A 23,222-nucleotide genomic window follows, 5' to 3' on the forward strand; every position below is an offset into this window, starting at 1 on the left:
CGAATCAATGCCGAATCTACAGTTCCGCCCCCCCCCCCCCCCTTGACAAATTCCTGGCTACGCGCCTGGATACGAGTATATAAGTTACATTTGTGAAATGAACATGCTGATATGGGCGGTCGCAATGATTTTACGGTAAATCGTTCGCGCCAGAAGGGCAACAGAACATACATTCTTTTTTTCGCTTCTCGGCCTTTTGGCTAAGATCATGTGTAGTATCTGTTCCCTATCGAGGGGAATGGTGATGCACACCCGACGATGATCACACAGTCACAGTCCCGATGCAAGGGGACTGGGCTGAGAGCGGATCAGTCGTTTGGTAGTATGGTTTTCGTGCCCAGGTTCTTTCTTGGGCGACTTTTTCTTAAAAAGTATTTCATACTTTCGATTGCGACAGCTTTTCTACATTAAACCCACAGCTGGTCATAGTGCATTTAGAATAAGAAATATTGAATCTGCTTCAGAGGTTTGTTTTCCATAATTCATCAACAAACACACACTGAGACTTTAATTGCTTACACACATCACTCCAGCTATTGTATTCCACTTTGTGGATCCATAAAAACATGAATGAAGTTCAACGACCAAGATATCATGCACCTTGAAGGAGCAAGAAAGTGAGAAACTTTGTCAGGGTACCGAATTAAGTCCAGCAATGACTAAGAAAAGGAAACAAACTCCCCAAAGCCAGATGTTTCATGGGGTCAATTAAAATTCTCACCCTGTCGTGCTTTGAGCTGATTGAAAAAACATCGTTCCTAACATGAGTTACTGTTTGCGGAATGTGGAAGCAAAGTTCAGTCAATATATTCCTTTCAACCGGATTTTCATTGGTCAATATCGTGAAGAACCAAACATTTGGATTGCATTTGTCGGCCTCCGATCGAAGTGTCGTCTGCTATCTTCATGTGATAATGTTAATTCATATATAGTGCGTGTCATACATTAATTTAAGCGAGTGCAGTGTTAGATATAGTAGCCGCCGAAGTGTTTGTAGTGAGTGCGATAGATATCAGACTGTCTATGAAAGGCTACGTTGTATCTTCGCTGACAATCCATTACGCTTATCAGATTCAGATTAACTGCAAAGTTCATGATGAGTATTCGGCAAGAGTACATCATTGCTGTATGGGTGGCATAAATCGGAATCAACCTATGCAACTTCTAGACCATTAATTGCCATTTATTACGAACAATGAATGTTGAATTAGTGCCACATACCTAGTACCTACGTTAGACTAAAAGTAAAAGAAGCCTAACCTAACTTAGGCCTAAGCCTAACTTTAGTTTTTAATATTTATTTTTATTTGTTTTTAATATTTATTGTTCTGTGCCTGCGCAACGTACAATTGATTTTGAACACAAAATGTATGCTGTGTCAAGTTCTTTCATACCCCTAAATTGACAAATTCGTCGATTTAACTGTAATATAGGCCTATATCAATTGACTTCGGATGCTGTTTGCTGTGCTCTGACTTTCTGAGCCTCTAAGCTCAGACAGGTCAGGTCCCAGAGAGTAGTGGTATTATATTGAGATAATTTTGGTTATTTTTAGGGAGTAAGATTTCCAAATGTCAAAATAATGTGAAAAACTGGGGGGAGGGCGTGAAAAGCTTTAAAAAAAACCACAATTTGATCAGCTTGTACCTGAAATGGATTCAAACTCATGAAATATGTTACTCTGCTAGACTGAAAAAATCGTATCGTATCGTTGCTAGTAATATTTGAAGGTGCGTCAATTACGAAGGTGTGTCAATTATGATTCCTTTTGTAAACATGACAGTTGGCATGTGACATATCGCTCATGCAATTGATGTGGATATTGTATGTGTATATTAATGTTAGTTGTTGCTTTATTTATTTTGAGGACCAGGAGAAGGGCCAAACAAATTGATTGAGCAATGTACTGTTAGTGTTGGGTTAGGCAGGTAGAGTGCCAAAGCCTAAGGCCATAAGGGTCTGCATAACTGATTAGTGCAAGATCATGGGTTTTTAATGGGCCAAACTAAAATCTTCCAGGGACTCAGTTTGGCTCGTTGACCATGTATTGAGAACCTGTGCTATAAACTAATAATCTCTCTTTCTTCCTTTATACCTTCAGAAACAAAACCATGTGAGCTGCATTGCAGGGCCCAAGGACAGACTTTCTTTGCCAAACTTGCTGATAAAGTTATTGATGGTACACCTTGTAGAAACAATTCTGATATTGACGTTTGTGTTGACGGAATGTGCAAGGTAAGTTTATATAGGTTTGCTTGTATTTTGGATTCCTCTTTATATAGTTGCAAACTAGAGGGACTTTTTCCCCCCTTAAATAAAGTGCAACAATCCAGATGTATGATCCCCAGTTGGTTGAAAGCAATTTCTGTAAAAATTTGCCCCACACCAGAAATCCCCAGTTAACCTCAAAATTTACAATTGGCAATGCAATAGCAGTATCATATCTACTTGTATAAAATACTACTGAAGAACTGTTTCGGTCAACACTTAACAAAAATTTGGACATTGTGATATGCTATGATAAACCCTGTAAGAAATGTACTGCATGCTACTGAGAGAGGGCACTTTGATGGATCTATTATTGAACTGGAGTAATTCCTCAGTATAATGGGGTGCCTGATATTTTTGACTACAGACTTCATGGGAGGAGGCTAATAGTCCTTGCTTCATGTAGTTTGAGGAAATTTGAGGTGTTTTGGACAGAGTGCATTACTATGTAAAACCCTAAAATCTTCAAAAAAAAAGTGATATTTGTTTTATTAAACCTTGTGATATGATGTCATTGAATAGAGTACTGATTTGATGTGTTTTTATTTGAGAAATTTAACCAAAAACACTGCACTTCTTCCACAAAAACCATTTTGAATTAGTATGCTAACTTCATGAAATGTAAATAGAATATATCTTGTATAATTTTCACTACTACATCTATAGAATGTGATACTATTGACATAAGAAAAAAGCACTATAAACACAATTCCAAATGTGTATAATTTTCTAAATGGATAGACAAGAATGCACTCTGCTGAGGTCAGGCAAGGTTGTTGTCCTTTCAAGGGAACACAATGTTTATATATACATTTTGTAATTTGATATTAATGGTATATCACTTTTACTAACAAATTTTGATTTGAAATCTGCTTCTTACTTACACCAGTGGATGTATTTATAAATGGAAAATTGTGTTTCCTTTACTTGGGATAACCATTAGTTCAATAGATGGATATGGATAAATTTCTTTTGCAGATATGATGAACTTGATTCAGACAAGTCAAACTGCTGAATTATGTGAATGAACACAATGCATTGCTTCAAATAGGATGGAAAATTGTTACTGTAACCTCATTTCAAAATATTTACACAAAAGTAATACTAATACTTCATACCATATATGACTGTCTGGGCAATCATGATTTCTATAGATCTCTATAATGATTGCTTAAGCAGACTGTGATACAGGATGTTAACTGTCCAACAGGATCTACAGTTGTATGGTGCTGCGTCTATGATCAAATCGCATGAGATTTCCATCCACAGAAAGGCCAATGAAGATGTTCTTCTTCTTTTGAAAATGTCTCTCTCTTTATCTTTTCTTTTCTTTTTGTTGCTGTAAAAATCTGGCTAACTACATCTCCCTCTTGTTTTCTTTTTGGAATGAAAGGATAAACAAAACCCTACCATCATTATTAAGTAAATGTGATAAAGGTAACTGTCATGAACAACTTCCCCAAACAGCTAAAATGATCTTATTCCATTAAGTTGATCACTTCACCTATGAACACAACAGATTCAACATAACAGCATTTAATATGTTTCTTCATACAAATACTTGATCAGGTCTGAATATATAACATCATAGAGCCCCATGTGCTTGAATTTTATATACCTGTCTTTATTTATTGAATGCATTTATTTTCTGGTTTTGCAAATGCTGAATCTAACATATTGAGCCTCTTAATTGGATGCATGGATTTCAGTGTCTTGAACACTGTTAACTTTCTATCATGAAAAAATGTAAAAGGAAAACAGAGAGAAAGTAAAGGTTTCAAATCCTAGTGACTCTTTGATATCACAGCTAATAAAAGGTTTGAGACACAACTTTCAAACTAGGAATATATCTTCCAACCATAGTTTCAGGGAATTGTTCTTAACAAAGATTTCTATCACAGTAAGCCAAAGATTATGGTTTGGTTTATAACCTCCTTCAGCCAGAAAGTTTTGACCACTCTAGTCTGCTGGCAATATTGTGGTAGAGATGTGGAAGATAAATTTTCCATAATAAGCCTTTTTTTTCAAATTCCTACAAAGAAACCACCTTTTGCAGATTTCTCATTGCCTATATATAATCCTCAGCTTAAAGATGATATGAAGTGCTCCCTCTAAAATAGCAGCATATATATATATATATATATATATATATATATATATATATATATATATATATATATATACGTATATATGGTACAGTAACTAACTAGTTGTGCTGCCCTCTTTAAACATGTACTTTACTTGACTCATGAGCTTATGTGAATACTTTCTGCTGGCAGAAATACAAGGAATGACTGCTAAGTGAAAGTTGATGAGAGAGCAATTCATTCCTGGTGGTGGGATTCAGAATGAACTTTGCCTAGAAAAAAATATCATCAGTAACATTATTGAGAGAAGGAAATTTGCCTCTGAAAGATGTAAATGATAGTCGGCCTGTCTGTATCTTTAACTTCTGTACTGTACAGTGTTTGTGTAATACTCAGAAAGTTATTCCTTTCCAACTTTCCTCAAAGTAACAAACTAAGATTTTTTTATTACAACATAAATGATCCCTAGCTTTTTACCCCCAAGCTACAGACCTAGTAGGAACCATCAATCAAGTTGTAGAAATAGGATGTCTAATTTTGTTTTCACACTCATAAATTGAAAAGTTATAAAATATATATACTCAGTATTGTACCAGTACTACATAAATTATCCTTGCAGGATATACTTTACCTTCTGAAACACTTTGACATGATTTATGTTTTTGTGAAGTCAAAATGAATATTAGACATATTTGTTATAAATATGCCACTCATATTACATTAGTTCTATTTAAAGTGGATGTGTAGCCTCTTTATTTGAATGTTATGAAGGACTTATCTCTAACTGTATAGTGCCAAATGGATATTACATAAATACTGTATAAAGAAAAGCACCATAAATGTAAATATTCAAAATAGTTTTGGGAATTTAAGTTTTGGTCCCAATCTGCAAATGGTACTGCGATACTAAGCAAAGCTTCTACCACTTTAACTTTGACTAGTTATGGTAAATCATCCTTGGGAACAAACAGCATCAAAGGTGCTTCAGTCTAGCATTGTTTTTGTGGAATCAAATAGATTGATCTTATCTACAAGTCCAAGATATGAGAGGTATAAGATATCAACATTGTTTTCTGTATGTCTGAGTCAATTTCTTTCAAAATGTTGTAAATGTTACTGCCATATATAGAGATGCATGCTTATCACTGGAAATTTTATCTTTGGCCCTGATTCGAAGATATTATTAGAATGATGCAACCGGAAGGGCTTGAAATAACACATAGCACTGATAAACGTTTGCCTTAGTGTAAGGAAGGCACAATGCACACCTCATTACGATGCTGTTCTGAAAGGTACAGTATGTACATATTGTGAACAACATTGAACAACATGAAAGTCGTTTTGGCCATTTCCAACATGTATCATTTAGAAAATGACTCGTTTATGGCTTTCTGTGTTCATGAGCCAAAGCTCAGCATATTTGAAGATGCTGAAAACATCAAGTTCATATTTCATTAACAGCATTTAGATGTCATGTAACACTAGTACATCAGCTTACATTATCAACATAACTTTAAAACACTAGCACAAAATTAAGAAACAAATAAAAGAAAGCACTACTATGCAGCCTTCAAATATCTCCTTTTATAAACACACGCATTGCTTCCACCCTTAGAATTTGCCATTATTAGTCATATGCATGTCCTTACTATTTGAGTTTTGTATCTTCTGTGCTCTTATGAACATATATACTAAAATATACAAACACACTGCACTTTCAGGTCCCCACTTGTTTAATTATAATTTCCTCTTGAACCAGCATGTCCCAGTATGTATCAAGTTTCTTTTACTTCCATCAGCAATTTTTAAATCAATCTCACATATTGTAATATGCTTTATTATATGGGTAATGGTTATGCAGGTGGTGTTCATTAGCCCATGATAGGATGGTTACTCATTCTGTTTTTGTTAATAAATAAATCTATAAAACTTGGAGGGCCCAGGCTGACTTTTCAGTCATCCTGTTAGGGTCTCGTTCAAATCTGGCAACTAAAATGAAAAGAGACTAAGGGTACATTAAAACAGACAAATGGACAGAGAACTAAAATGGACCATAAGTTGTACAAACAGACGTCAGACACTTAGTTGTCTGCATTTTCATCTGTCTATTTGAAATGTATTCTTAGTCTACCTTGTTTTTATTTTAGCCTGCCTGCTATTATCGAGCATCAGGTCCTTTAACTGTTATATATACTTATATACTTACCTACACAGGCAGTTTGTTAATATTTCTTTTCTCCGTAAATAAATATGTTTTATAAAAGCTTCAGAGCAGGTGCCATCTAAAAGGAGGAGAGTACAGTATGACAATCTTATATCAGAATTTCAGCTGACTGTTTGAGATTTATATGCAATCATCATATATTACCAATATGTTATCATTGTAAACAAGATATGTGACCTGTAACAAATATTAAAATACTCATTGGATTAAGAGATTATTTAAGTTTACTGGGTGAACACCTGCTCCTGTAGCACAACCATGGCAGATACTGTATGTTTACACCTGTACTCACATCTGTACAATCTGCACTGAACTGTCTATACTGAGGGCAGAGCCCATATCAGTTTAAGACTATGTTTCATTGTAAATATTTTCTATGGGAAAAAAAGGGAATTGCCAGAATCATCCAAGAGCCCTACTGAAATTTACCATTCCCACCTTCATAATTTATTAATGTTATTGCTACTTAAATTTGAAAGCGTTTTCCTTTGCACATGAACTCCTCCCAAAAGAAACAAGTTAGGTCACAAAAAACAGTGCTTCTTAATTACCTGACATGTTTGCATTCTATTTATCACAAGAATCAGATCTAGATTGATTTAGCCATTTGAGTTAACTTATACAGGTAACATGTCATTACTTAAGTTTGCAAAAGGTCTACACTGCCCAACAGGTGCACTCATAGTTTGCAGACTGTGCATATTGAAGTTTACATTCTTGCCTACAATATGTAGTAATTAGAATTGATGATGATAACAAAACTGCATCCAAACTGGTATACATACAAATGACAGCTAGGTAGAGATGTACAAGGTTGATTCTTTTAAGCCACAGCTATTTATCTAGTTCTAGTGGTTATAATTAAAGCAGCATTTAATGCAACAAAGTAATGATTGGTCAAATGTAGTTAAAAAGTACAAAATTATTTCTGAAACTTGGACAATGACCTACTTTTGGTTTTGCTCAAGATTACTAGTTACATATTAATTTATGAACTTTACAGTATATGCAAGGTTCCTAACCCCTTTCCCACTCCACCCCCACCGCCCTATCGAAAAATAAAGAGACAAATCTTGTAAGTTTGAAGTGAAGAAAAAGGGTCGGATTGTTACAGTAACACATTTCATCAATTGCTCACAGTAATATATTCATTTTCAAAAGGGCAAGTTCGAAAAGTTTTGTGATGAAGTTAATGACATACTTTCTTCTGGGATTTTGAATTTCAGCATCATCAGAAATTTATTGAAATTACCTCAGGAAGCTGACTTTGAGTTAATTTGTCAACCTATACAATGTAGAAGTTTGACATGTTGTATGGTTGAACTGACCTAGTTAAAACACATACAATTTTGAGAATGTCTGTTAACTTTTCCAAGATGTACAAACGTTTATTTTAACTTTTGATTCTTGTGAGGTTTCGTGCTTGCCTCAAACTCCATGCTATACTTAAAAGCTCAAAATATAATTTATTTTGCTGGACAATGGAAATGGTCTAATAATTCATGTAGATGTTTGCTTGCTTTGTAAATAAATATTAGTTTAATTTGATAAGTAATATCTGGACACCTCTTTCCATGGCCATTATCAAATCTCTTGGTAGTTTAAAAAGAGTAATTGTTTACACTATTTTGTTAACTAGAAAGATTTACTAGCCAGTGTCTGTAAAGTGGTCCTGCATTTATTGACATAATAGCTCTTTCGGAGCTGTACCACAGTGATAATAAGACTCGTTGGCACCATGGATGGAATTTTTATAGTTCAGTGACTTGGTCTTACAGACACACCAATCTGAAAAAGTTGTTAAATTTTGTCCAATTGGTTTGATAACCTAACCTGAGGAATTAAATTCTTCTTCATAGAAGACAAACATTTAACAGTATATGGAACTGCAAACCTTGTTGCATTGATACTATGATGTCTTTATCTTATTTAATGAAAAATCTCAATTTATGCATTTTAAGATCAACCAAAATACTGTACAATATGTAACTTCCCGGTATTGGTATTTCCTTTAGGCTTGTCCTGTTATTGCACTGGATGTGTGTAAGTGAAGGGAGAGAGGTGGGGGACGGGGTGGGGGGGGGAGGAAAGACTATCTGGAAGTGACAACATATGTACTTTGACAGAGTGCATTTGTAGCATATCATCATTTGCCAAAGCATTTGCATTTGTCAGCCTGGAGCAAAGTTAATGTAGCCAGAAGATATTTTATGCACTGGCATTTTTTGGGCAAGTGGCTAGATTTTTGAATTTCTAGGCCTGTCCTGTCCACTCCCCCCCCCCCCCCCCCAAATCCTTCCCACTTCCAACCTCAAGGTTTCCTTACCTTAATTCCTTTCCAGCTATAAAGGGATATTTTCCTTTAATATTATTGAACTTACATATTGTGATTCAGTGACATAACTGTATTCATATAAGTAGTAAATAAAACAAACTGAAAATATAAATCAGGTACATATTGACTATATGAGGTCTGTTATTATTTATATTGGAATGTTATAATAGCATGCATGGATTAATGTAGCATTAATCATCTGTAGGTTATTATGGATGGGACATAATGTTAACAGATGTTCGTTTGCATGTACTGAGAACTATACAAAGTTTTGAAATACCACACCATCTGCTTTAAATGTTAATATAAAGCAGATTCCCTGTATGGCTATTTCACATTCATCTGTTTGTTTCAACTTTTTAGAAAAAGTATGATGTGCTTCCTTTTTCTCTTTTTTTTAAAATCCAGATAGCTTTGAGAGGACTTGCTACCCTTGCTATGTGAAAGTAGTTGTTGGGTATTTTATCCCCAAGTCAATTCCTTGTGAGAAAAATCTCTAGACAAGTTTATAATATATGTCAGGTGCCCTCATTGAAGAAAGCACCAACATTAATTTCTGACATAGATGTATTGTACTTTAGTACAAAGTCTCATCTGATAAGAAAAGATACAATGGTATTATATTAAAAGTATATGTATCAAGTACATTATAATTGTCGTATCCCAAGATAAAATGGTAATCACTCTAGATCAAAATTCACAGAACAACCTTTTCAAAGTCCATTTTTTTTATATGTTCATTGAGCATTGGTTAATGAATTTATAAAGAATCCCATGAGAAATTTCATGTAACATGTTTTGTTGATATTTCATATGCACAAGTTTAGATACTGTAAGTTTTAGATTAACTCTCACATGTTGTGATGATTCCATCTAAAGCCTGTGCAAATACACCCCTCCCAACCCCCCCCCCCCCAAAACCAGAGAAATGTTTGCTATAAGTCATAAACAGTAGATCTGGGAGACAAGCATCAGTAATAGGGAACAATATTGCATCTAGGGATAACATCAATAAAAAGTGATGAAATGCACATGTGCAGAGTGCGCTAAGTTCTCTATTATATACCACCACATTAACAGAAAAATTATGTTTACATAGATCTAATGTTTAGATGCAAAGGAATTTCAGGAGAAGAGGCCCAGGCCTACTGGACCCTTCTCTGGATATGCCCTGTAAATGTTCATTGGTAACATTGTCACAGCCTGTATTGTTTAATACAGAAGATGTTGGTAGTAGCGCTATAAAAGGATTAGCATACAGATGCTGATTTCCTTACATTTCTAAAAAACAAATCTTTGACTAGTATCCGAAGATAATTACTGTGATCTACTGCTGACTATATTGTATCCCTACCGAGTTGTCAAAGAATGCAAAAGAGTAACTTTACTTCTTATGTATATGCTGATATAATTTCCCAGTCACTTTTTCATTGCTCATTTGTAAAAGTTTGAAGGAAAGGTTTTATCATTCAGTAATTCACCATACCCGTAGCTCTAATGGTTGGAATCTGACCGGCAAATGGAACTTGGATCGACTATAGCTGGAATATAAGCCACTTGATGAGTACCACATCATCGAGACAAACACTTACAAACTTGAAAACTAAGTGTTTTATCATCTTCAACCAAGATAGGCAATCACCACATCAGTGCATCCAGTCAATGTATATCCTACATGTACAGTGAGGTCGGGAATATGAAAGATGGAAAACTAGATCATGTTTAACATATCCTTTGGTTGAATGTTTCCCACCCACATTGTACAGTATATCTGAACACATTACTTTGTACAGAAGGTAAGAGGTCAATATAAAATTTTATAAACCCCTGGAGGGGTCTCAGTGTGCCTCTGGTCCCTCTCAATATGTTTTGACAGGTTTAAGTGGGTATCAATAGACATTTGCCTCAAGTCTTTTATTGTGAATAGAAATCTAATGTTAGATTTAAGTCCCATCTGTCAGTACAGGCTTTTAATTTGATGGATATTTTTTTTTCTCTCCATGGTTTTATGAAGTTCAACTGTCTTTCAAAGTTGAAAAACAAAATAATGAGGAACATGAGAAATGGCTCTGGAGGCTGTTAAAAAATGATGTGAACTTTGTAAGTGACTGTAATCTCAATTTCAAGATTCATTTTCAAAAGGAAAGCCTGAAAGAAGCAAAACATAGAGCAGGCTCATCACCAGTGGTGGTGGGGGGGGGGGGAGGGGGATGGATGGATGGATGGATGGAGAGCTGAATGTGGGGGTAGCTGGGGGTTGGGCAGCTACCTCTTAATTCATAAAATGTGATACATTTTGCTTTCTTTAGGTCTTTATAAGGACATACATTTGATCACAGCCAAGTTTATGAAAATAGCCATGGATATTGTTTACTTTTGTGTACTACTGTGTCGTGGTTTAGTTCTAAGATATTTTTTTGTCCATGAATGTCTTGTGGATAGAAGGCTTTTAGAAAGCAAACTTCCTTTATGTTAACATAGTATAAATGAACTTATCATAAAGGTAGTGTAGTATAAAAAGATAATATACAGATCTATGCCCTGGAGCTGTCAGTTCTTTGGTTGATAACATTCTTGTTGTTTAGATGTTGCATGACACTTCAAAGCATATCACTTTATATACTCAATTTAAACCATGGTTTGTATCATGCTGTGAATTGAACCAATCACTAAATTTTTAACGGTCGTCAGATTGTCCCGAGATGACTAAATTTCTGTTCGGACAACTACCTGTTTACATCAAATTCAGATTGCATCGTAACTATAGAAGTAACCCCAAATAGGTGAATAGATTGATGTCACCCTCCATGACGAAAATAGTGGCAAGCATACAGTATGGTACACTCGAAGGGGAGTTTTACTTGCCCAAAGCTGATCATGTGTTCTATTCACTTGAAACGTACATATCTCTCCTATGTACATATTGATTGTGCTTTGTTAATTTGCTACAATTTTTCAGACAACCAAATTTATTATTTGAACAACCAAACATAAGACCTTTTCTGTGGGACAGTTTGAAAAATGACTCTAAACGTTAATGTACTCTGTGTGAGATTATAACACTCAACATTGTCACTCACACTGCAGAATCTTCATCACAGTCTTTATTAAACTTCGCAAATTCTTGGTGTCATAGTTCGGACTTGGCGGCTGACTAGTTTAGTATCACATAGACACGACAAGTGTTCATTATTCTTCTCTAGAGCTTCAACTCTCACTCAGTGTACATCTTTAAGACATTCCAATTTTAATATGAACTGAACAGATCTGCACTGGCCAGCTATCTATAAGCTGTGTTCCAGTTTCCATGACTGCTCAATTTTGGTTCACCTGTAAAAACACCTGTATTACATGTTCTTCAATTGTCTCAGTATCATCTTGTATTAGTGCCATGGAGGTCAAATCTGAAGTCTGTAATTGGCATACATCTATAGGCATTAGGCAATGTTAATTTCAGGTACTTTCTTACAATTGAATAGGCAATTACTCAATGTAACCTTTACATATGTTTCACAGGTGACTAGATCTCTGATGATTATTTGTTTTCAGTAATGGAAGAAACATCCCAAAAGTGATGCACTTTTTTATTTAATGATATATCTTTAATCAATCAAAAATTTGGAATATATGTTTTACCAAATTTTAGAAGAAAAGAAAAACACTTCCTTTAGTTTTCTTCTTTTCTTTACAAGATAACTTGTGTCTGTTACACATTGAAGTGTTTGATATATTTCAGGACTCTTGAGTGTTAGGAAAAGTTTGTCAATTATTTTTTTTATCCCAAATATTTTCTTAACGGTTGTCTGAAATGCGCTATTCCTTCTCCAATTATTTTTTTTTGTCCTGGCCAATCAGTGTGGTATTATTCTTGGCCTATTTCCTCTATAGTTTAACTGAATGGCACTTTCATTTCTTTCCTTGATCAAATATTATAGCATCATACCGAAGGGGTCAGTGAACCTATACAACAGGAGAACTTCATCCTCCATAATTGCTAAAGGCACTTCCTTTTAACCCCACCTGACTTGCCCTACATTTTTTTTAAAGTCTCAGTGTGTGTTTGTTGATGAATTTTGGAAAACAAACTTCTGAAGCCGATTCAATATTTCTTATTCTAAATGCACTCTGACCAGGTGGGTTTAATGTAGAAAAGCTGTCGCAATCGAAAGAAATTTATTTTTTGTTGCCCTTCTGGCGCGAACGATTTACCGTAAAATCACTGCCACCACCCATATCGGCATGTTCGTTACACAAATGTAACCTATATACATGTACTCGTACCGTCCACTTTTTTTACCCAATTTCACGGAGGAAACATCTGAAAACACCTGTTTATTCCTTGCAATGGATGGAAATGACACAATTTTGCAAGCTACATCGTTAAGACCAAAAGAAAGATATACTATTCAAGAGAATAGTCCTAACAGGCCTAACGGTCCTTAACAAAACAGAGATTTGATTGGCGATATGTTGGGCGGGGCTTGCAAATTTTGAATGAAGTTTGTAGAATCTACGGACTCGATTAAAGAATCTGGCAAACTTTATTCAGCTCAAAATGTTTAACGACAGATAACTCAATAAAAATAATGATTATTAATATAAAATTGAATAGAACAGTGTTATTTTCACTGAGATTTTAGGGCAGATAGCTGGAAAAGTCGAAGTTAAAATTTGGCAAACACACATTGAGACTTTAAGATGATTTCCCAGCCCAACCCAAATCAATCAAACATCACGCATGGATTCAAGGTGGTACAAACTTTTCTACTTTAAATCTTGCTGTAGGATCAAATGTTGTGGCAACTACCTCTTACCTTTATTGCTGTCTATTGCAAACCGAACACATTTTTTTTAGTATTTGTTAAGTTTAATTGTCATCACAGCATGCTCTAAATTGCTGTTTTCAAACCTTGAGCAAATAGCAATGAGACACAAAGACCGATTGTTAAATATTTGCTGAAATACAGGTGTACTGTTCTGCATCAGGCTGTAATTTGTGCATCACTCTGACCAAGCTAGGTATTATCATGAAGTCCCTGCTAGCCCATAAGTAAGTTACATTAAGTGGTTATAACCGTTTGCCTATATAGCAAGTTAGAAACTGTTTTGTCCAACTATAAAGAACCAGAGATATTTGAAAAATGTTTCAGTCAATCATAGATCTAGCTGCAACACTGTGTGAAGTCTGTATGACATTTTCTCATAATGTGCACAGTTTTCTATAATGTGATGGTACCAAACTTGCAAAAGTTGCAAGAAAACAGTAGCTTTTAAGTTTTAACTCAGGAGAGAATGAAAATTAATATGCTTCCTTCAGTGAAGAAAGATAAAGCAAATTAAAAATGCCATTTGTAATATTTATAGTCACAGTTGATGGGTGTGATCATTTAGGTTCTGTTCAAGCTCTAAGGAAACTCAACCAATTAGCATTAGGATTTACTTTGCAAGAGGATGTAAGCCTATGAAAATGATAATTCCTTTCCAAAGCAGCTTGACAACTTTTGATGAAACCTATAGTGACAGACTTTGTAGCCGTAATGATTAACAATTGATCTGATTGGAAGCTCTTGATAACATGTGATATGATAATATTCACATCAAAGGCTTTATTGAAAATTGCTCATTACTTACTCAAATAAAGCCCGATAATTGTAAGACAAAATGACGAAGAAACAAAACAGAATTTTTGGCTCTATATCTAGTTAAAAAGTAAATAAGATTTCAGGAATAAAATTTTGTGAAGTTCAGCTAGCACCTACGGTAGTCGGGACCAGTCCTAAGGTTAAATCATGTACACACCCTGTTAGCCACAACCCATACAGTTCGCAGGTTATAACTGCATTCAAAAGTAGAAAAGTGTGACAACCTCAGAAGAGAAGAAGTGCACATACACATACATCAGTTAATAAATGTGAATTTGTATGGATAAGTTAATCAACCTTAAAAGATAAAGTACTTTTGGTATAAACCATTAAGTTATAGCTAGCTACTTTAAGAGTAATTAAAAGTGGAACTTAAGTAATACATGCAAGATAGACCTGTAGCAACCAGGAAGTTCTTAATAGTAATTCCTCTGATCAACCATGCTTTGAAGATTGTGAAAGGATATACAATCAATTTACATACATGTGTGGAACACGCTGTGAAGGTCGAGCAGGAACTTTTGATTGGTTCACAGAGGGCACTTATGCTCCACCTACTTAACTTTGTGTAGCCAATCACCGTAAGGTATTTATCAGTGATTGGCATCTATGAAGTATGTCTGTTGCCTGTGTGTGTGTATTTTTAGGATCAATGGTTGGTTTCATGTGTGTAGACTTCCTTAGCTGTAAGGCTGTCATTAGGTGTGTAAGGGCATAAGTATAAAGCCCCTCTTCACTGATGTTACCTGTTTGAAGTAGATCTTGATCTTGTTGTGTGTTGGAGGCAATTCTCTCAAGTGCAATACTCACTGGGTGGAGTTTATCTAACTGTTGGTTCCTCACTGTATGTGGAATGCCATCTGAAGAGAGAAACCTTAATCCGATTCTAGCTTTCTATTTATAGTCATTTGCATATAACATTTAAGCCACTCCAAGACTTGAGTTTATTTGGTGAGCTGTGAGTTATTCCTACAATTTTAAGTATGGAAGCCATCAAGCTTATACTGTCCACCTTGATCCTAACCTGCCTTCTTATAAATGCCTCTGGAGAGGTAAGTAAACTCTTCATGTTTAGTTTAAACTGTTTATATTCCAGGGCTGATGTCTGAAAGAGGGGTATGACACTTTTCATGGGTTAGTCTGTTTTGGAGATGAGAACCATTTTGTTGCAATGGAAGAAATTTATGATTGTGGAATGTATGGATGTAAGATCAGTAAGAGAAAGGGTAGGAGTTGAGTGGTTAGGGAGAACAATAATTATTCATACATGTGTGAATGTTTGATGTAAAATATGGTTAGTGTATATTATCCTTTTTCAATAGGTTTGACTTGTGATACATGTTTATGTACAGTATATATGGCAGATGGAAAAGTTGTGTAGTGTCTGGGCTGCTATTATGTGTAGATCTACAGTAATGAGATAGTACTGCATACTCTGGCATATCCTACATCAAATGTTTGTTCAAAATTCTAGTGAAGAACAAAAATTTAAAATCAATGTTGATTCTATAGTACTTTCAAGCAACAGCATTGTTTTCTCATGTCAACTTTAATTTAGAGGAGTTATATTGTTCCCTTGTTTAGCATTATGTACCACATATGTTTCTAAGGAGATATTCAAGTATTACCTCAGGATGGTCTTGCACATGACCTTTCAGTCAGTGTAAAAATGTATACTTGACATTTCACCTCTGTCATTATATCGCAATAATTGTCGTCTAATTGTGACGTTTTCGATGGTCAAACTTAATGTGTTGCTCATGTTTGGTCTGAATCATTTTGACCAATCCAGTGAATAATTATAAGATTGATCTCTACTCCAGCTGTTAAAATGTCTTGAATCTTTTGATACTACTTTAATTACTTCTTGTGCTGTAAGCATATAGAGCGCTCCTGCTGAGCTTTGGAGTTTGTTAGCTGTGAAGCAGTTAGATCAATACAACAGTGGTGTGTGAATGGGAACTGGATTGTCTGCAGCGGTGAGCTACTTCTTAGGTTAAAAGTACAAAACTGTTTAAATATGGGAAGGTCTGGCAACTGTTAACATAGCAAAGTTCAAGTGATGTTTGCAATTGATTGCTGAACTTGAGGAAAGAGTCATAACAAAACTGCAAAATAATTGCTGCATTTATTAATAATTATTTGATCTATGATCTATGTAGAGGAAATAGTCATAATAAAACTGCAAAATGATTGCTGCATGTATTAATAAGTATTTGATCTATGTTCTGAGTAAATGTCTGTTGAATTTCAGTCAGCAAACATATAGTTGGAGGTTGATGCCAGCTGGGATTTGAAGTACCCTGTAATATCTATATCAATTGAAATCCCAGGATAAGGCCATAGACCTAACATAATAATCAAATGTGGTATGTTTTTCAGGAAGTTATGGCTTTGGATTACTGAAGTGTATTGTTATAACAACTTAAATATGTTTTAAACATTGATAAACTCCAACCTGGTGTGAGAAAGAACTTGAAAACCATAGTTTGCTTAATATAGCAACATCCATGTTACATATTGAACAAGTGGGACCTTCCACAAACCAATCATCCATATTATAGTCAGAGAAAGATAATAAATTCTTGTAGTATGAGGATAGCTAATGAAAGAAACAAATTAGTCACACTAAAATATAGCCATTTAAATGAGTTTCAGACAATATTTCCTGTGGCATTTTGTATCATTCAGTGTAAAATTAATAGTCTTATTAGCTGAAACTTCAACACATGCGGATAATACCATAGAGAGCGCATATAGCTACAGGCTATAGATGCAGAAATGACTTGCGTTATTTTTGAATGTTAATTTTTTTTCTATTTATGTACAGTATATAGTTCAAAGATATCAGAACAGAAACAATGACTAAGGCAAAATAATTATTGAATGCTTTTAATTGGTCACTGAAATAATAAAGCAAGTATTACATGTGTGGACCACCGGTTTGCTAGTATTGGATTCAGGGGTGATCCAGTTATGGCTAGAGTGTGTGAAATATGGCTGTGATACAATAGTAGTTACTATGGGCTTAGAAGTGGGATTGGGAGGGGATGATAGTTCCCCCTCCCCCTCCATTTGAATGCTTTGGTCATTGTAAATTTAATTCAGCAATTCTATATTGCAATATCAACTTACAAGATTTTCAAACTTCAATTTTCCAACAAATTCCGTGATGACCCCTCGATCATTAACCTTCACTTGGTGAAAATTATCTAGCATATGTGCTGTATGAGTATAATACATGGACTTATGTTTCGCCAACTTGTTGACCTAAAACTTAAAGAGCCAGCGCTGCTTTTATTAATATCATTTGCACATATATGTTGAGCTATTGTCCATATTGAATCCTTAGCAAACTTTGGCAAACCAAGTTTCTACTATACCTCCCCATCCCCCCATAGCAACCTTCCTTAACCTCAACACAAATGTGAGCACTCCTTGATCCTCAGTCAGACATTTTCACAAATCTGGAAGATCATGTGAAATAATATATAACTATACATACAAAAAAGGATTCGCCCCTACCTGCCCCCACCCGTCTTTTTCATATTACTTTTCTTGTTTTGAGCTGTTGTCATGCAATTACTTGAATCCTGTAAGTGAAATATTGAAATGAACTTTTTGCATGGTCTCTTGTTAATTGAGTGTTTGTGTTTGCACCTGTCGGCAGGATGAGATTTTCCAAAGTAATTTCCCTATTTCTTTCTTGATGATAAAGGCAAAGAAGAAATATAAAGTTGTTGGTTATAAACCCTTCCCAGCAGGGGTGCTCAGTTTTTGAATGACTATTACCATCCCATCATTACAATCGGAGGTACCTTTGCGGTTGTGAAATTAACAAATAAAACTTGTTCTATACGGAATTATAACAGAAAGATAAGGTGTCAGTGTTATCATGGTGTTAACTTTTGCAAGGCTGATCTTTTCATCCCTAATGGGACTTCAGAAAACCTTGTTGAGTCTTTAAATTTCACAGCTTTATAATTTTTTGATATGTTTTCACCTTTGTGGTTAGTTCATAAGGTCTGCTGCTGAGCTGTAACCTTGTCTTGTTTTCTTTGAATGTCCTGTTTAAGTTTGAATTAATTTAGGTTGACATGTACTTTTCAGAGCTGAATGGTTACAGAAGCAGTATTGATATTGTTTGCTAAAACCGCAGTCAGTCGTACCGCACTTGTACTTTCCTCTAATAACTCCTTAGGTTTACAATAGTATACATTTTTGTAATCAGGTTTAATAAAATAGGGAAACCACTGATGCTAGGATCTGATGCCAGAGGCAGCATTCATTACCCTGTCACATGAAATTACAGAGTTTTAACATCACATCATACATTGTATAATATTGTAACTATGGGGAATGTAGTCAAAGTACAGTACTTGATTCAAATTCTCCTTCTCTCCCACTCTTACCCTCCTGCCTTCTCCTCCACCTCCTCTTGAAAGCTTAAATTATGAGTACTATCAGTCTTTTACTTAGTAAGAGAGGAAAACAGAAAGTAAAACTTTATCATGTTCACTACTATTATCAGAAATTGATGCAGACCTTGCAAACACAAAAGAAATTACTTTCATTGGAGAAATTCAGAATTCTCCCCTAAAGAGAAAACTGCTGCATTATTTGTACTGTATGGAAATGTTATCCTACGAAATCCTTCGGAATCCACAACAATCTACAAAACATGATAGTTTACATAGAATTGATGAAACCTTTAAAATATCATCGTTTTATTAGTCCTTCAGTCATCTTCTTCAGATCTATAGGCCTAAGCTTCCTTATGAAATGTATAACACCTAATTGTAAACCAACTTCACTTTACTATGCTATACGATCTCAAATATTGTGATACTGTATGCACTGTAAGACTGTATTATACTTCAGTAGCACTTTGGCAGGATAAAGCAGACAAGGGTAGACCATGGAGCTGTGTTAGAGTAGCAGCTCCCTGGACAGACTATGATGGTTCTCTGTAGTAGGTTGTGTATATAATTTATGCAGTCATGTCTCAAGTGTTAATCTGTGCAAATGACAAAGGTTGGTAAGGTGTTGCAATTGGTTCGTTGGAAGTCATTTCAAGTATCTTGTCCTAATCTGTTACATTTTGATTGAACATGAAATGATGCATCAAGTTCAGATATACTGGTCATAAATTTTTTTAAAGGGACACAATGATGTAGAGCAAAATTCTGTAGTGTTAATATACATAGTGATATTGAGAAACAAGGGTCTCTCAAAGGAGTAAATATCATGGGAATTATTGATCCAAGAAGCTGCAAGAAAATGCTCAAATTAGCTTCATGGCTATTCTAGCAAATTTTTCAAATTTGGGGTCACTATAGACAGACCTGAGAAGAGAGGGTCTACAGCTGGAGGATTGGTGTTAGTTAGGGTGTCCGGGCAAAAATAGATGGGGCCAGAAATATATGCAGTCACAAAAAAGAGGCCCTGTGACATAAATGTCCCCGGGCCTAAAACCTGGCTCTTGAATTCTCTGTAGACAGTCCCTTTAAAGAACATGCATTAGAGGCATTAAAGGGATGTATGATTATATCAGTTAATTCAAATGGCAAGTGTTAACTGTTTTGTGTTAATAATACTTAATTTGAGAATGTGACAATTAGGAAATGTGAGGGTAGGAGGGGGTGGGGGAGAGGACTGGTATTTAAGAGTTAAACTATCATGTCGACTTGATTCCAGGTTTATTTGTATAACTTTTAGAAACAGAGTTTATGACAGTGACACACTGATGTATTGCTTTAGTGACCAATGTTACCTAGTAACTTAAGACATAAATTATATGAACAACAAAGTCTTAATGGTACAGGTACTTTAAACTATGTTTAAATAAATGTCATGAGGTCATTCATGGAAGTCTTTATCATTGGGAATTGTTAAATGTAGGTGGAAATTGATCATTACCTATAACCTGTTTAAGGAAACACAGGGAGAAGATAAAAAGTCAGACTCCCTTCTCATACAGGATTCTGCAATGGCATGTTTTGATTGAACTTCAAATGTCCGGATCCATTTTGTATAGGTTATTGTAATTGAATGACCATTTTCTTACATTCTTAACAAGATTTAGTCAATTTAAAGCCTTTTTCAATACTTTGGAAATAATGGTGATCATTATTGATTTGCTCACTGATATTGCAGATGATAGAGTTAAAAGGAAATGTTTGTTGTTATGTATCCATACTACCAACACATGTCTCCTTTACTTGGGCAAAGCTGAGGGGGAGGGAAGATAAGGGGGAGGGCAAGAGGCATGAGGAGGGGGTGGAGGATAAACATGCTACATACTGCAAACACAATGTGCAATTTTAAGAACTTTTCAGTACAGTCTGTTTGAATCAAAATTAAGATATGTACAATTTAAAAGTAATTTGTCTCTTTACTTTATTATTGTCTCTTTACTTTATATAATTTTGCATTAACATTTGATGTTCTTACCACATGTTTTATTTTGCTGAAAATCCTTTCCTTTACTTGGAATAACAATTTTTGTTCTGTTGTCTCATTCCTTGTTTTCATGATGACAAACAATAATTCATTCCTTTGGATTATTTAAGTCTTAACTAAATACAAGTCTTATTGCTGTGGTAAAATTCACATAAAGTACAAGCTATCACCACCATGGCCCCCAGGCAGGTAGTTTTTTAGTGTGTAGGTTATTCTAAATATATACATTTAAGCCCTAATTCTGACAAAAAATGTAATTGAAGCTAATACACAATCTCAGGCTGAGATTTGGGATTTATTTTTTTTCAAATTATTTTGATGTATGATCATTGTGCCTTATCCTTGTGATCTCTAAAATGTTTAAGGTAATGCATAGGATAACCTCATTACCTACTTTATCAATATATAGCAGAACTTTACCAAGGATCCTTGTTTGTCACTCAAGAGGGACAAAGTTGACAAAAGTATGACCTGTCACTCTCTCAATCCCCAGCTCCCAACCCTCTACCCCCCACATTTTTCTTTCTTTTTCTGTATAAATAAATTTATACATATAATGGGACATGAAGGCTTCACTTTTAATATATTGACCTGATGTTCTAGTTTTAGCTATCATACCATCTTCCTTGGGGATGGTTTAGATATCCTTTGCTTTTAAAATTTATGACAAATTAACTGTAAATTATACAGAAGGGTATTGTGCGTGTCAATCATTCCAAGGAATTATCAAGAGAAAAAAGAATATTTGGATATGTTACAAACATGAAATTTTGTTTCACCTTGACAATGTTGTATTTTCACAAATCATGACATATGGTTTTCATTATGAAGGTTGCAATGTGATTGTCATATTGTATCAAAGGATACAGTTCTTGTAGATCAGGATATTAGAATGTTACAATTCAAATTAGAAAGAATACTCATAGTTCCCTCCACCCTAACACTGTACGTCCTTGTTCCATTCTTATAAGCATTTTTTTTTGCCTGTCCCATTTGATTTGTGGTTTTGTTAATTTTCTTTATCTCCTACATAATGATATATTAAGTCATCAAATCAGCACATTATTTTCAACATTAGAACAGTTTCCAAAGCTGACAGCAATAATTTAAGAGCTCTTGTAGAAATGTTGTCACATTTAAGATCTCCTGCAGTGTAACGTACACCCTGCTGCTATGAATGAGTCACATGACTGTCACAGGCTTATCAAAGTTGCTCTCGATAATGATACAGTAGCACAGGTGACTGAATTAATGAGGTAATGAAACAATGTCACCTTCGGTAGACTTAAAAGTGGCTTTTCCATCAATAATTTCTCCTTCATCTGCATTATCAAAATATTTTTTGAATGAAGCAAAGTTCAAAGCATAATCTATTGCATCGGTTTTCATTTGATACTTTTTGAAAATTTCAGGTAGACCTATAGATAATTAATTGCCAATGTTTCAGCTTTAGTATTTTTCACATGCAAGATAATATGACTGATGTATGCCATAGTATGTGCTTAATACACTAGTATAGATTTGTTTATATGTACAGTAGGCTGAGTTTAATTCCAATTCAATTAATATTGAAAAATGGTATGGCATTTTACAAAACATGAAATAGCACAAGTAATTTAGACAAAAATAATTGTTGACATTTAACTGTGTGATGGAAAATTTGATCAGTAGAGAAACAAATAACAGCTCTAGTGACCACCCATGGCAGACAAAGAACTTGTAAAAACTACAGCAAAACAAGAAGGTGGTAGAAATAAAACTATATTGTCAAACGAAGCTGGATCTTAGATAAATTAGGGCTAATAATTGTGAATAAGTTGAACTTTGTAAGAAAATATGATTTTTCTTGGTTAGTGTTTCAAGATTGTATGTGTTCATTATACTACATTTAAATGCAGAAGGTCAAATTGCACAGCTGCTGGTATACATTGCAATAAAATATGCCATCCATTCTAATTAAAAGTTTCAGTCCAATGAGAATTTGAGAGGGCAGGGGTAAATGACCTTGTGGAATCTACTAAGATCTGTTCACACTAAAATTGATGGTGATAAATTTGTTTAGAATTCTGTAATATTTATTATATGGTAAAGATCTAGCATGGTGGTCTTACAAACCTAGAGAGTATGTCTTGGTCCATGGCTGTTGTGAATATTTCTGGTGATTTCCCTCTGTGACTGACAGATATTGCAGTTGACCTCTGTGT

General features: G+C 34.8%; 1 protein-coding gene and 1 pseudogene across 3 annotated transcripts in view; both read left to right on the forward strand.

Moving 5' to 3' along the window:
• Positions 1-23,222, forward strand: part of LOC139979222 (thrombospondin type-1 domain-containing protein 4-like) — a 159,777-nt gene that overhangs the window by 89,928 nt on the left and 46,627 nt on the right. For 2 of the 3 annotated variants that reach the window (XM_071989980.1, XM_071989982.1), the window contains exon 7: positions 2,102-2,235. In XM_071989980.1, the coding sequence (XP_071846081.1) occupies positions 2,102-2,235 (134 nt within the window). Of the gene's footprint in view, positions 1-2,101; positions 2,236-15,250; positions 15,609-23,222 lie in introns of those variants that run through there. The other variant, XM_071989983.1, reaches the window with a different exon arrangement.
• On the forward strand, positions 181-257 carry LOC139979253 (U2 spliceosomal RNA; annotated as a pseudogene).

This window comes from Apostichopus japonicus, chromosome 13, assembly GCF_037975245.1.
Source record: "Apostichopus japonicus isolate 1M-3 chromosome 13, ASM3797524v1, whole genome shotgun sequence".
NCBI lineage: Eukaryota > Metazoa > Echinodermata > Holothuroidea > Aspidochirotida > Stichopodidae > Apostichopus > Apostichopus japonicus.